Source organism: Scleropages formosus, chromosome 5 (assembly GCF_900964775.1).
Source record: "Scleropages formosus chromosome 5, fSclFor1.1, whole genome shotgun sequence".
Taxonomy (NCBI): domain Eukaryota; kingdom Metazoa; phylum Chordata; class Actinopteri; order Osteoglossiformes; family Osteoglossidae; genus Scleropages; species Scleropages formosus.
The window spans coordinates 13638806-13654407 of NC_041810.1; the positions used below are offsets into that span (position 1 = coordinate 13638806).

General features: G+C 44.4%; 1 protein-coding gene across 1 annotated transcript in view; it reads right to left on the reverse strand.

The window, feature by feature from the left end:
• Nucleotides 1–1232: 1232 nt before the first annotated feature.
• The window catches only part of LOC108938831 (B-cell scaffold protein with ankyrin repeats-like), a 36307-nt gene continuing 21937 nt past the window's right edge, over nucleotides 1233–15602 (reverse strand). The window contains exons 8-16 of the mRNA XM_018759780.1: nucleotides 9383–9437; nucleotides 8730–8951; nucleotides 5306–5368; nucleotides 4452–4633; nucleotides 4252–4315; nucleotides 3871–3900; nucleotides 1891–1970; nucleotides 1647–1681; nucleotides 1233–1294 (exon numbers count right to left, since the gene is read on the reverse strand). Of these exons, the coding sequence (XP_018615296.1) occupies nucleotides 1649–1681; nucleotides 1891–1970; nucleotides 3871–3900; nucleotides 4252–4315; nucleotides 4452–4633; nucleotides 5306–5368; nucleotides 8730–8951; nucleotides 9383–9437 (729 nt within the window). The 3' untranslated portion in view covers nucleotides 1233–1294; nucleotides 1647–1648. The remainder of the gene's footprint in view (nucleotides 1295–1646; nucleotides 1682–1890; nucleotides 1971–3870; nucleotides 3901–4251; nucleotides 4316–4451; nucleotides 4634–5305; nucleotides 5369–8729; nucleotides 8952–9382; nucleotides 9438–15602) is intronic.

A 15602-nucleotide genomic window follows, 5' to 3' on the forward strand; every position in this document is an offset into this window, starting at 1 on the left:
TTTAAAGCTTCTCATGCAGGATGATGTCAGAATGAGGCGAAAACTCATGTCAGGTCCTCAGACGGAGAGTCCCCGATGGAACCTTAACAGAAATCCAGCACACACTTCGCTGCATGGCGTAACAGAAGTGCACGGTAATATTTTGTGTTTGTTTGGTGTTTGTTTGTGCGTGTGTGTTTGTAAGGTTTCAAATGGAAGATCCCAGAGACATCTGCTTACATTACCATTTGTCTGAACCGTGGGACAGATTAGAGGCGACTTTCGTGGTCTGTCACTGAATTAGCATTTTATTTTCAAGTGAAAGAAAAAGTGACTTTTTAGCCACAAGGCATTTCTGACAGCCATCTGCTTCATACAGTCATTACTCAGGAAACATGAAGAAAAAATATTTTTATACCACAGCTGTTTTCAGGTACACGTTTCAAAACTGGAATAGTACATTTCATTTGTTGAATAATTTTGAACTTTTAAAGTACCAGAATTAGGCTGCTTTGCTCTATGATTAACAAGCTGTGACAGGAAACAGGATGAACTTCGTGTTTTATCAATTTTAGGCCAGAAGTTGCACAAAGTGAGAGAAAATCAATTCTGTAGATGTTAAATTTGCTAATGTGACAGTTGTTACTAGAAAATCTTAGGGAGTGACCTTCATTTCAGTGAGAGGGTTTTTCCTTTTTTATATACTTTCATTCATGAAATTATACACATCCTCCTTCAAAATGCTTCTCATATTGCTGTATACTATATATTACTGTACTCCATTCTTGTTCATCCTAATATGAAAACTGTACTGTACTAATAAAGTTATGCTTATGCTGATTCATTATAACTTTTCAGCTTTATTTAAATAATTTTAGCAATATAAGCAAATTTCATCATAGAGGAAAAATACAATTTTATTACTCAAATTACAGCCTACCATAAATAGTCCCTCAGATATGAAGACATAAGTATAGTTTTGGTTGAAATTATATTTCCTTGAATATTTTTCTATTTTAAATCAAGTTTTCATACGCACTGATAACACCTTGGCGTCACCGACCCACAATTTAGCATTTGTACACAGGTCAATGGGCAGTCGTTTGCATATAACTCATCAGGCAAGCGGCAGATAAAAATTTTCTCTAAAAAACAAACTAAAAATATGATTATAGTAAATTATACAAGTCATTGAGTAAAACAAAGTGGAAATGTTTATGGAGACCTTGAACGCAGGTTTTTTTTTTTTTCTCTTCTCAAAGCAGCACAGATGTATTGGAGTTAAGCCATGGAAATATCTGTAAGGATACATAACCTGCATGAAAGGAGAAGGTGAGAATAGATGAAAAACTTTGACTGCCTACAACATACCAAATGAAAATATTACTTCTGGCTCAAACAAATGGCAAAAAACAAAATTGCAGACCCAAATGCTGAACGCAAAATTTGTCTCAGTTTAAGTATGAAATGGTTTTGACAGAAATGCAGAGAATTATCAGCACAAAATGTCAGTGAACAGAAAGTTTAGCATATAGCCATTGTAGTCAACATATTACATTAATGAGATAAAGGAGTGAATGACATGGATAGGTTCCCAAGACTGAGCCCAGGTGTACCCGTGAGATAAAGAGCATTACATATGAAGAAAACAAACAAATCTTACTTACATTCACTGCTTGTCAGCCTTCCATAGGAAATTAGACTGTAAAACACAAATGTGGAATATCAATAAATATATTATATAATCTTCCATATAATATTTGTTTCTATGTGTCACTTGTGAAAAAGTGTTTTATGAAGTGAAACCTGTTTTTTGGACACGTACTCAAAGTTCTGAAAACTAGCTCACACACTGATGATCTGAAGTGTAAAGCTGGTACCACAGCACCTCGCCCATTATCCTACACTCACTTGCTGCCCTTTAAGTGGTTTGCTGTAGAATCCGCTCTCTGTAGGATGGGTTCCTCTTCGACATTTTGCAACATCCACATCTGCCCAAAGATTACCACATGAGTTCTTGCTCATCAAGCTTTGTGTGCAGATTGTTTTAATATGACAGAGACGTTATATACTCAGTTCAGGCATGCCCTGGGTATATATGCTCCAGCCACATTTCACTTTATTTATATTTGTTACATCATACATTTTAAGATTGCATTGTGTATTCAAGAAATTCTGTAGTTTATTGCCATGTTTTTGGGGAAATGCTTTGAAATTAACACACACGCACACACGCACATACACGCACACACACGCACACACACAGAGTCTGAAACCGCTTGTCCTGAGCAGGGTTGCGGCGAGCCGGAGCCTAACCCGGCAGCACAAGGTGCAAGGCTGGAGGGGGGAGGGGACACACCCAGGACAGGATGCCAGTCCGTTGCAAGGCACCCCAAGCAGGACTTGAACCCCAGACCCACCGGAGAGCAGGACCTGGCCAAGCCCGCTATGCCACTGAGCCCCCCTGCTTGAAATTAACAATAGAATTAAAAAAAAAAAAATTCCTTCAGTTAATCCAGGGGAATGGGTTGGTGGCATTGGCAAATGTTATTGATGTGCAATAGTGATGATGTGCTGTTGGAAAAGCAATAAAGGGAAAGCATATTACTTGTCGAAGGTCAGTATATTGGTCAACAAAGAGAAACGTGTATGTGTGTCTTTGATAAATAAATACAGTGTAAGATGGCACATAGGAGAAATGCAATAGAGCAGTAATGTCAGTGAGTAGAAAACAGTACAGTTTATTTTACGGAGTGAGAGGGTTTGGAGGGTCTTGGTACCGTGATTGTCTATAGGAGGATTTACACCCTAGGTCTGGCTTCCCAAGGCTTGATAATTTCACAAATCAAGTGGAATTCAAAATAAGCCACTGAGAAATATCAGTAAATCTGCACGACTATTTGCTCAGTTGACAGCTCTCTTGTTCCCGGCAAATAATGTGAAAGTCAGTCTGCTCCAACCTTGTGTTCTTTTCCATTGACTGGACCTGGAGGCAGGGTGGAGTCTGTATGTGCAGTGGGGTTTACAGCTCTATTTTACAGTTCTGACCCTTCTGGGCTGGACACTGGGCTGTCAGGTCACAGGTTGTTAGTACGGAATGTAAACAAGTCCAGCTCATAACGGGGGAGATAAATCAGAGCTGTTGCAAAAAATCCCCAGACGGGGAAATAAAAATAAGACTATGTTATGTACAGTATGTATGTATAAGCTTAACATGGTGGTGTGACAGCACGCAGCGGCCAATCCGGGTCTTTATGTAGTCTTGTGTACTGTTCTGTGTTGTACCACGATCCAGGAGAAACAACATTTCGTTCCACTGTATACAAGCTATATAGAGGAATGATGACAAAACCCCCTTGACTTGACTTGACTCGATGTTCTCTGAAGCTCCTCAGAGTGCAAGCTTTAAACAGCTTCTTTCGACCTTAATGTTACTTACTGATATATTCGTTGATGCTTTTTTTCAAAGTGACTGTCAATGTTAGGCGTGTTCCCTAAGCCTCTTAAAGTGATTTATCCAGTTAAGCAGCTGGGTAATTTTTGCTGTATCAATTCAGGGCAAATATCCTTATTGAGGTCACTACACCAGGGGCAAGGATCTGATCTTAGGTCCTTTTAGTGCTAGAAAAGCAGTTCTAACCACTAGGCATGCTGTATGGCCAGGCTCTATGCGGTTGTTCTATACTGAAGATCTATGCTTAGTTTTCCCTCCTCCCCTCCTTTTAAAACTTCCTGCAAACATAATTTTCACAAAGGATGCAGTATATAGTACCAAAGTAGTTCAAATGAACAAATGACAAAGCAAAAGAGAAGACAAGTAACAAGTATGAAGACTTTGCAAAGAGGTGACCGCTCCTGGAGATCCAAAGGAAGCTCATCTCACAGACCCACCTGGAGTGTGATGTACGATGTTAATTTTATCTGTCAGAGTGAACAGAAGCTGTTAGCAAGACATTCCAGACTCGGCTTCAAAGTCATTTTGGCAAAACTCATGCAGCACAACCTTGAACATCTTTGGGAGTTGAGATCTTGCTAGTCAGACATCTCTGTGTGCTCTGCACCAGGTCTTGTTCTTAACTGACTTTTTTCCCCCAAGTTAATTGTTCTTGATCATCTGTACTAATACGAGATTTTTGGCAATGTGCAATGAGCAGTTAGCACTACACAACAAAATCAAGTCAGATCATTTCTGATGTCTCTGATCTCCTCAGGTTTTAGTGCATTTTGATGTGTATTTAAGCCTGGCCAAGGGACCATGAACCCTTGCTTTACCATAGACATTCTCATCGTCCTCCCTGTTGTTGATGATGCTTGCCCTCAGCTGCCGCAGCTTCTCCTGCAATGGCAACAAGCTCTCACTCCTGTGTTGTCCTCATCACCCTTCATCTGCAGAGGTCTTGGACATTCAGATGTTTCTCACAGTAAGTCACACTAAAAGAGGCTCGGAGAATATTCTGTAAGCACTGAGCTACCTGCTGTATGTCATCCAAGCCCTTCTGGACCTGCTGCCAGTCGCTGAACCTTTCGAGGGCTTCATCCATGGTCAGGGTACCCTTCTTGACCTTCTCTTGCAGCTCAATTAGCTCCTCCAGGCCAGGTGGCTGGTAGGGGACGAAGGTGTCGTAGGCTGACCCGATGCTTTTTTGGCCCCTGCCTGAGGGCCCACAACACAAATGTCATTTCCTTCACAAAACTCCACATATCCACAATCAGACTGTGCAGTCCAGTCCATTGGTCTGTCTAGGATTTTGGTCTTCTTTTAATTGTAATTTGCAACCAGCCTGTTTATTCTAATTTCATCTAGATTACAAGTTCTTGATGTTTCTGGGCCACAAAATCCTTTAAGAATATGATGAAAGCTAAGGACCTTTCATCAAAAAAATTCATACATTTAAAAAAATATATATTTTTTAATTTTAGTTGGTTATTTTCAAAGCAAGCCTGCAGGACATGCACCCCTGACACTCACCCTCAGACCCCAGATTAAGAACCTATGGTCTGGCGAAGAATAAAATATTTTACTATGGTATTACAACCTGTGACAATCTTGTTTAAAGAAACTCAATGCAATGTTTTTGGAATTTATTTATGGACGTTTTCCTAGAGGGAGGTCCTTAGCTTTCATCAGATTCCTAATGGTGTTCGTGACCTGAACAAAGTTAAGAACCTTTGACACAGAGGAAGGAAGGGATGCAAAACCTGCCATTGTATCAGAAGCCTTTATCAGCTGATTAGTTAAGGTCGTCACAGCAAAGGATGAAATGCCGAATACTTTGACAAGGCTGAAGGCAATCTTGGTGACCAGCCTTGGCTGCTCTCCACTCACCTTGTCTGGAGGACTGAGAGTACAGATTGTCTGCAGCACCCTGGGACATCTTCTTCTGGAACACTGCAAAGAAAACCAGAAACAAGGCTGAAACAGGCTGTGGATGTCTCCTGGGGACAGTTGGCTCACAATCTACTGAAATCAGAATTGATTTTCCCATCTAAGAGGGGTAGGCATATTTTAAAAATCCACCAGTTTGACACTTCCCCCCTTTCTCAGTTCAGTACCGTGTTCTGTTTTCGTACACGGGATATTAAGGAGGCCGACTGATAGCTGAGACAGTGCTTTGAGTATCCAGCAGATGGAACCATAGACCCACTGACTGTTTCCGAACTATTCGCACCTTATGGCCCTACATGCTGAAAATGTACTGAATCAGCTGAGATGGAGTATCTCACTAAACCACCTTTCTAAAATGTGTGGCCTGAAATCGAGTGTAAAAGCCCTCGTCTCCGAACAATCGATAGGGAAAAAAAAAATTAAATCAACATGAAGGATTCACTCAGTAACGCTATTGATTGAGCGGTAAGTACTATGAATTATGTGTCGCAGCAAAACGCTGAGCACTACGATATTGAGAGATGAGAATCTATTTAGGATGATCAGGGTATGTCCAAATTGTTTGTTTTTGCACAAGATGGTAAACGGCTTCTTCTAAATGCTGCTGGACTTTGGTATCCCGGGTGCATGTTGACTTGTAGCAGAGCCTCTCCAAAGCATAGCGGTTTGGCTCAGCTTTGCTGAATGCATTTTTCTAGCACAGCTGGCCACTAGGGGCGTCAGTTTTTTTGAGTGGACGAGGAGCCCGAAAAACACCACTGAGGGGTCGACGGATCTGCTGCATGGAGTCATGGAAACCCCCAACCCCAACCCTCCTGGCCCCTCACCCTCCATCGACGATGCGCTGTTTTATGTCAGCAGATGCGGCTGATGGAAAACATATGGAACAAGTGATGCGGACCCATGTGGCCCCCAAACTGACAGTGATTTGTAGCAGACACGGCACCGCAGACTGGCTTCTGTATGGGAACGGGTGGAACGCCGGCCGACTGGGGGGTTAGCGTAGCACTGTATTTTTCCTCCTTTTCCCCGTCCAGTGGTAGAGCAGACAGACGGCCATCGCTAGGCTGCAATGTTTCCTCCGTGGCTGGTGCTGTTCATCCACAGCTCATAATCATATCGGTATATTTAGCTGTATGTTCTGCTGAAGGAGTTTTAGATGAGACCTTTTCCTCACAGGTGTTCCAGAATGATGAACCGAACAGACGTCTTACCTTCCGCTCCTCCACACCAGAACCATCTGCTGGTCAGAATCCATACGGCATATATTTATACAGGCCCAGCCAAATGTCTTGCAGTTAGTTGCTGCTTGTTAGTAATAGCGTGATGGAGAAAGAAGTAGGAGACTCAGCAACACGAGCTGTGAATTGTTTGTCCCCTTGTTTAAAAAAAAGAGGCAAACACTTTTTTTCTCTGTTGCTGTCCAGAGAATTTTTTCCCTGTAGAAAACAAATTTTGGTCCTGATTTTCAGTTGCGCGTGGCAAGTTGTGTTGGCCAGCTGCCTTCGGCAAGGCATATGAATTAGAGGGTCACTAAGGTATTCTCTGTGCAGAAAATCAGGACCAGGCTCCTAGTTTACCCATGTGCACATGTCAAATTGCACAACGCTCGTTGCGGTCCTGTACTCAGAGAAGGAATAGTTGATGTGGAAGTAAGATTCTCCAGCAGGGCTGGTGTGCTTTGCTCTCCCCGACCATGTGCGCATGCACAGTCTTGAGTTCTTGTGACTTTGTCCCACTTTGGCGATCCTGACAAGGCTGCATTGGAGGTCCAGAGCCACGGACGTGCTAATGGGTGACCTCACTGCTGGGCTGCGGTGCGGGATCTCAGGGTGAATCAGAGGGAGAAAGTAAATTGTCAAAAGTTGTTGACGTTTCCAAGCTGAAGCTCAGGACAACTCCTCTGGCGTGCTCCTGCTAACTCATCTGCAGCCTTTGGTTAACTGCACTGTCATTTTTTTATGGAGATGTTTTTTTACATCTTTTTTTTTTTTTTTTTTAACATCGAATAATGTGACTTTAATTCTAGAATCCTTTTGTCCATGCATTATCAGTAGCCATTTGTCCAGTGCAGAGTGAAGATGGTCCAGAGTCTGCCAGGTGTGAGGCAGGTTACATCCAGGATAAGAAACCAGTCCGATGAAATTAAAATCCTTGTTGTTGCTGAGTATTACCCTTGCACGAATACTCATACTCTAAATTCCATGTCTCTTTCAGTTTCCCATTAAAAATCTGTTGTAGCCCTCATGTTAATATAGCCGCTCACAAGCAAACATGGAGCAATTTGTATCACCGAAAATGACCTTTATTCTAGATTCCAGTAAGTGTTTTTAAAATAAAAATGCACGCTTAAGAGCGGGTGAGGAAAAGCAGAAGCGCATTTCTTCCAGACTGTGTTGAGATGTAAACATATGGGATGGTGGAGCAAACGCCCAGCTGTCTGAGCTTAGGAGAACACAGATTATTCAGACACCAGAGACTGAGTAAACAGTCGTAAATGACACTCGTTCGGGGAGCCAGATCCTGCGTACGCCTCGTCTGCGCTCACTGGCGTGTCCTTCGGACAGCTTCGCTCTCCGCACGCAGGGGGATGTGCTTGCCGAAATTAAAAACAGCCCTCGGAGGCACATCTAGAGGTTTGATTTCCAGCTCTGTTTTCACTAGGGTTTAAAACAGTCTTGCGGTTGCTTTGAAATGGCATTTTTTACTTTGTATTAATAGGTCAAGTTTGCAAGCAGCCGTGAGACGTTTTTATTTATTCATTAGTCGAACGCTTCTCTCCAAAGCAACTTAGACTATGAGGTTTGAACCCTAAGATGCTTGTGCTGTTTTAGCTCAAATTATTAAGGAATGTCTGGAATACAGACGTTGATACAGTGAATGGTACTGTACCCTGGTTCCCGCTCTGCAAACAGACACAGTAACCTGTGCGGGACCCACTTGCCGCACGGATCCCATTCACCGCCAGGCACACCGGCCTGCTGACTGCCGTGTGAAAAATTAAGACTTTTTTTAGTGGAGACTTTGTCAGTGTTCAATATGACCTAGAAGGCCAGAAACAGCCCTATGGGGACCATAAGATGGAAAGCAAGGCTGTGTAAATGATTTATAGTTCTTCTCAATACAGGGCACTTGGGGTCTGTATTCTTTGAAGCAGTTTGCACCCCTGAAACTGAACATTTAAGAACGATTTTTGCCCTTGATGAACTTAGATGGCAGTCTAGAACAGTAAGCAAAAGTCCATATTTTATCCTGCAGTGTGTTCATATTTATCCGGAGTGCAAGGGTTCACGGGATCATGCAGGGAGTCTTAAAACTCAACTTTTTCCACATAATGTCACAGTCAATCACTGATCACTCTCACCTTGGGCAATGAATGGTATGTCGTCCTTTTTTGTGGGGGTGGCTTCTGGTCTTGGAGTTGGGGCAGGGGGACGGTTGGTGATGGTTGCAGCCTTGTTGGAGGCAAGTATCGTATCGTACTCTTCATCGTCCCCCCCTACAGCCGTATAGGGGTCTTCGTCATCTTCATCCTTCACATCGTTATTCTCCTCTTCTCCTGGGCTGTTATTAGTATTGCCTTGGCCTGACGGATGTGAGCAACAACATACTTTGCATTCACATTTATTCTTTTATCAGGCACTTTTCTCCAAAGTGTAGTACAGCTCGAAGTAAAAAAAAAAAAAAAAAAAACACGGATAAATAGCTTTAGACAGAGACACAGAATTATGAAAGTACAGCTTGTTTGTCTGATAGCACCGTGTTGCTGGTTCACATCACTCAAGTAGCTGCCTATACAAGTGACATTTAAATAACAAATACATAGGTAATCATAGCAGATGGTGTTGGACTCATTTATGGAGCTGTCAGGAGATCAGGAGAGAAATGGCTCTGAGAGAACTCATAATTTGTTTAAAGTCACAAAAGGGCCGATTTTGTACGATGTTTAAAGGATTGCAGACATAGTCATGGAGTTGTAGCGTCTTTCTACCATGTTGAGCGAATATTCCTACTCACCAGGGGATCCCATCATCTCGTAAATGGTGTTGTCTTCTCCCATGCTGGATCCGACCTGCAAAGAGAGGCAGATGACGTCGCGCTTGGTCACAATGAACACAGGAATGGAGACGAGCTCTGATCGGAAGTTAGTATAAGGCCGGGCCCGTGGTAGACGTGCTGGTGCTACTTGTTGGACGGGGACTCATCTGCACGTTGTCTCTATTTAGGAGCGGTGGCAGAGCGGTGGGCCCATCGGTACGTACGTCTATGTTTAACTACGCGATTAATGGTGCCCAAGAGGGACGAGGAGCAGCCACGGTAAATTGACGGTTTCTTTGGAAGCAGCTGGAGGAATTCCTGAATCGGGCGTTCGTGACAAACTGTGTCGTCCCACGGAAGAAGACTTTTGTCATGCTGTCGGTGCACATGCTGAGGCAGAAACTGAAACGAACACAAGTGCGGCTTCGTGTGGCATCGTGTCTCGTTTATCGTTTCGGCTGTGAACGGGAAAATATTCCATGTATACAAATATTGCGAAATATGCCGACGTTAGCGTTTCGGTGTTTTAAGTCGTTTCCGCTGATATTTTAAATCTAGGAATCATTCTTTCCTACAAGGAATAGTGGTTAAGTTGAGCATCTTCGCTTCATAGTGAAAATTCATGTTATCTACACTCTGGATGGATGCGGATGTTTTGGCTCTGCACCTGCTCACCTTAGTGCACAAGGGAAAAGAGCTGCCCACAAGCGCTGGAAATATGACCATAATGAAATATGAACACGTAGACAGATCTTACAATTCCTGTTTGTAGGTCGCCATTCCTATTATGAAGAATTTTTCAATTAGTATCTTTAATATCTTCATCTCGATTTTAAGTCATCTTCAAGGATACCAGGATCAAAATATGTTACTTGGTTGTATTTATTTAGCTGACAGTTTTGTCAAAGACGACTTACAGCGTTAGTCAACTTTACACTGATTTTACTAGTTAATATGCAGGAGGGTGATTTTTACAGTGTCAATTCAGGGAAAACACCTGAAGGTTATTACAGTGGGAGTTTAATTCAATCAAATCTGGAATCTGCAAGGAAGGAAAATTGAGAGACAGACTGAAGTTATCCTGACTTCACTTTGCTGAAACCTCCTTAAAGAAGCCTGAATATTCTGGCAAAATATCCTGTGGAAAGATTAAAAGTTCTTGTACTTTTCATTATATTTAAATTATTGCAGAAATTGCCAGGGTTACAATAAATAAAACGGAAGTGCGGCTACGACTCATCATCTGTACTCTTGCTTCCGGTGGCAACTTCCACACCGAGGCGGTTGGGATAAACCAGGTGGAAAAAAAAATACCGAAAGCAGACCATTTGGAAGCTCTGTGTTATAGGCAAAATGTCATTTTTTAACATTAATGTGCTTGCTTTACTTCCACTTTCCTGCACTAGGCCCCTTCGGAGCATCAGATGTACACACGCACCTGTCATCTTCACTCCCTTTCCTTTCCAAGTGTAATCCAGTGATTAAAAGGAGAAAGTATGTCGTTTCAGAATTAATAATTTCCTTGACATTTTTGGCAGTTTCAGCAAATAAAATATACGAGACACGATTGCCTAGTAATGCTCAAAAAGCTAAATGCAGAACGCTTGAGCGTATTCGTCCTGAAAAAGGCACAATCTGTTACTAAGCAACGCTGCCACTCAATAATAACAATAATAGCTCTTACCTCACTTTCCCTGTATCAGTAACACCATTGTGCATTCTGAAATATTAATATATTCATCACGGTATGAAAATCACATTGCCAGATGCATATGACTTGGTAATTATGTAGTTCAGTAGTAAATTTTGTAAAAAAAAAAAAAAAGAAAATACGCTAATGCTGGACATGAAGAGAATTAGATGCTGGCTCTCTGTAGTGATAGTTTTTAGGACATTTTTGTCTAAGAAAATTCTTTCTTCTGTATAGCCATTCCGGGGGGGCGTGGTGGCGCAGCGGGTTTGGCCATGTCCTGCTCTCTGGTGGGTCTCTGGTTCAGGTCCTGGTTGGGGCGCCTTGCAATGGACTGGCGTCCCGGTCGTGAAAGGCTGGCATCCCGCTTGGCACAGAGGAAATGTAGACAATGGGGGTCCTCCGGGGCATTTTGCACACATGCATCGCCGAAAGGGAGCAAGCAGTTGTACAGCTGCCTCACAACACCAAAAAACAAAAATCGAACCGTCTAAACAAAGTAGGCCAAGCAGTTGCTATAAGCGATACTTCAGCTTTCGCCAAAGACTTACGATGGTTCGACTTTACGATGGTGAGCTGGCGATAGACATTCAGTAGAAACCGTACTTCGAATTTTAAATTTAGATTTTTTTCCCAGGCAAGCGTTATGCGGAGCGATACTCTCTCGCGATGCTTGGCAGCGGCAGTGATCCGCATCTCCCGGTGCGTCACGCAGAGGCGTGCGTTAGGTGTGTTAAAAGCATTTTCAAATGACGATATTTTCGATTTACAATGGGTTTCGCGGAATGTAACCCCATCATAAGTCAGGGTCCACCTGTACATACTTTTCCTGCTGGGTCTAATCCAGGCTACAGACACTAGGGGGCGACACCGAGCACAGTTTCGCAGCAATTTCTCTGGTGCAGGATATGTCATTAGAAACCACGGAATGTGCCAGAAAGGGATGATCACAACATCTTATTATTTAGAGTGAGTGTGCTCAAGTAATTACCCAAGTCTAATCTCCAACTGCATAAAAGATTTGACTGCTGTTGTAGAACAAACTTAATTGCAAAGTTTGGACAAGAGAAAATAGGAGAGAGAAAGAGAAAGCATGGGGACCGGGTCTGCGGTAATTACACAATTATCTGTTTTTTCACGGCCCGTAATTATGCAGACTGCATTGTTTCATTTCACATTTGTTCTTGCATGTCTTTGTTCTCTGGTACAGAAATGATACGTAACCACTGATTCTGCAGAATATAACAGTTAATTCGGAGATCGATCGTCTGCCCCCGCGACCGAGTGACAGATATTCAAACGGTTCCTTTTCTTGCGCATCGAACGAATGTCCTGGCTTGTCTGCTCTGCCCTTTGTATATTTTTAACAAACGCGGAGCACAAATAGATCTTTTCTAAGGGAATGTGCTGGAATGCTCGAGTTGTAGCCACATTTGCCTGTGGCACAGATGCTGAAAGAGGGCCTGTTAGATGGTGATGTGGCCAGACCAGCGGGGCAGAAAGAAAAACCACTCAATTCAAATCGCAGGGAAATGATACGTCGCTCAACAGCGCCACAAATCGTGAGGCCTTTGCATAAAAATCCCTCTGCAGAAAAACAAACCACATCGAACGGATGATGCGGCGAATGCCGGGTGGGAGTTCGGTGTTACTCAGCTGATTCATGAGCAAAAAGTGGCAAAAACCGCTTGCGTTGTCATTTGACACTTGTGCAGCTGGGCAATTTTACTATATCAGTTGACAATAAATACCTCGATCAAGGGTTCTGCTGCAGCAGTTGGGATAATGACTGAGGTCCTTTGAGTTGAAGGTAGCAGTTTTAACCAGTACGCCACCTGCTGCCCGTGAGAGCACTTTGCTCCTACGATCCGTGGTGGGCGCCGGACAAAGCCACCGTGGCTATGACACCCAGGGTCATTATTGCACCCCCGCCACCCCAGGGTCTCGAACACACAACTCCGTGTCGGGTCTTGCTCCCGCGGGCTACGCTTTTTCATTAAATTCTCCTTGTTAATCCACGGCTAATCTCCCCGTGACCCGCAGCTAATGTCGCTTTCCTCGGTGAATAGGAGAGCCAGAACGCGTCTTCATTACACGCCGATACGTTGACGCCGGTTCGCGACAGCTCGAAGGCAGAAGAGGCTGAGCGGCGGAAGCCGCGCGCGTTAAAAACCCGCAATTAAGCTAATTAGATCAGTCAACTCGGGAATGACACGAAAACGCTGAATGCAAAGTCATCGCGTCTCAGAAAGCGCCGCCTCTTTCGAAAGAATCGCTGTGCTCGGTAATCGCGGAAAAAAGCCGCGTCTTTGAGCGCGTAAGGACACGGTCCGTGTGTGCATGCGTTTCGTGCGGAACGGTGCGTGTTCAAGGGGTGCGTTGCTACGTGAACGTCCTCCACGCACACACACGCACGCACGCACAGGTCGATATGCAATCCTATAATCCTGTAAACAATGGTATCTGTGGGCCGCAGCAGGCGTCTGCAGCCCTGGCGCCGATGGCTCGGTGCATATGCAGATTTTTCATTGTGCCTGAGCACTTGAGCACCCGCTTCGCAGAGTGAACTTACTCAGCCCTCTCTCCGCGCACCGACTGCGTGAGAGGCCCGAGGAGCGACGGAAACCCCGCTTGACTCCGAGTCCATCTCAGCATCTACGGGAGCTGCTGCGTAAGAGCTGGGAAGACATGGCTCCTCATTCCCTCCTGAGACTTGTTTACCAAACGCCTTGTGAAAAAACCAGCTTACGGCAAGCGGACTCACGCCCATGACTGGGGTTGTACGCCCGTCTGCCAGGAACCGGATGGACCGGCGCTGCTTTCCAGGGCAGCGTCTGTAGCCGTTGCCATACTCAAGCGTGAACCTGAAGGTGGCTGGAAGGTTGGAGAAAGAGTAGCAGCCTGTTGATGCCGGCACACGTGCGTTAAGTGCGCGCTGGCGATCGGGTGCCGCGGCAAACGCCCACATCACAGAGCAAACATACACACGGATGAACAGATTCATCAGATCCTCGGTCATGGACGCTGTACTAAAGACAGTTTCTTGGAATGGTTAAGTGTTATTAAATTAAAAAGGTTAATTTAAACTATACACGTGACCTAGCGCTGGTCCGTCATTATACCGAACGTGGTTTCTGAGATTTTGATGTTGCGTAATTGCTAAAACCGGGTTCCTGTTTGCGTATCGGAGCAGCGTAATCGGGGCTGCGCTGGGAACGAAATGAAAAGAGATACAACACATAAAAAAGTTCATTACGGAAGCCCTTCGAGAGATGTCGGAGGTGCGCTGCGCGAGTGCCGCTCGGCCACACGCCTCTTAAGGCCGCAGCAGATGGCAGGGCCCACCTGCGGTTATATTCGCTCTAATGATCGGTATGGGGAGGTTCACGGGACCTCGAGCACCTGCCAGTGGACTTTGTTTGCATGTCATTTGCATGAAATTTGCATTAAGAAGCGAAGAAGGGGTTTAAGGTACTTCATTTGTAAATAATTAATATACCAAAAATGTATAATCCAGCGGCACAGACTGAACAAGAAGATTAATTATAATAACACGAGGCAAAATGAGAAATAATATTGTTGACCTTCACCTTTTCCATTTGGTGGGGGGAATAGTAATGGGGCCTGTAAAGGTTTCACGTGCTGGTGTACGACGGTGGCGACGCCCCATCTCGGACTCGTGAAACCTTTCGGCTCCCTCGGCTTTCTGGTGAGGGAGACGGCGGATCGAGCGATTCTCGCCCGCGCTGAGTACTACGGTACCCGCCAGCACCCTGACGGAATACGGCCGAGCAGCGTTCGAGTCGACGGCTCGATGACAGCCTTGCCTCGCCACGGCGGGGCTGCCCGCTCGCTTGGGGCTCACCGACAGCACGGATATGCGGGTAGCGGTCGACACGAGATCGGGAGCGCAAACGCGCGGTGACCTCCGCTGTCGACCGCTGAAGAAGAAGAAGACCTCGTTTCCCACCTGCTTCGAAGTGGCTTCTTTCGTTTTGAGAGCCACGATTGCACGATGCCAACTCTTACACCACTATTTTTGATTTCTCGGTTACTGCCAATGATCCAGGGCACTGATATCGTTCCAAATACTAAAGGAATCTAAATCCTCATACTCTGTTGGGTCTGACTGGCAAAAATGAGCAAAATATGCTCTTTCTTAGAACATTTATTATTAACTGTTATTTTAGCTGATGGTTTTCTCCAAAGCCACTTACAACGATGGCTTTCTACACTAAGCGACTTGCATCGATGTACCCATTTATACATCACTGTAGTTTTTACTTACGGATCAGGTAATTTCGGCTTACTGATCGAGAAAGCTACAGGGGGCAGTGGGATTGAACCCAAATTCTTGGACTGCAAAGCAACAGCTCCAACCATGATGCTATCCGCTGCCCCGACACAAGGACCACAGCATGTTTTCTCAACCACGGAGACTGTAATTGATTCTCCAACTAGCGCAAGATAGAGAGGAGCCAAATTACAGGTTCTGCAGAGAATTGCATC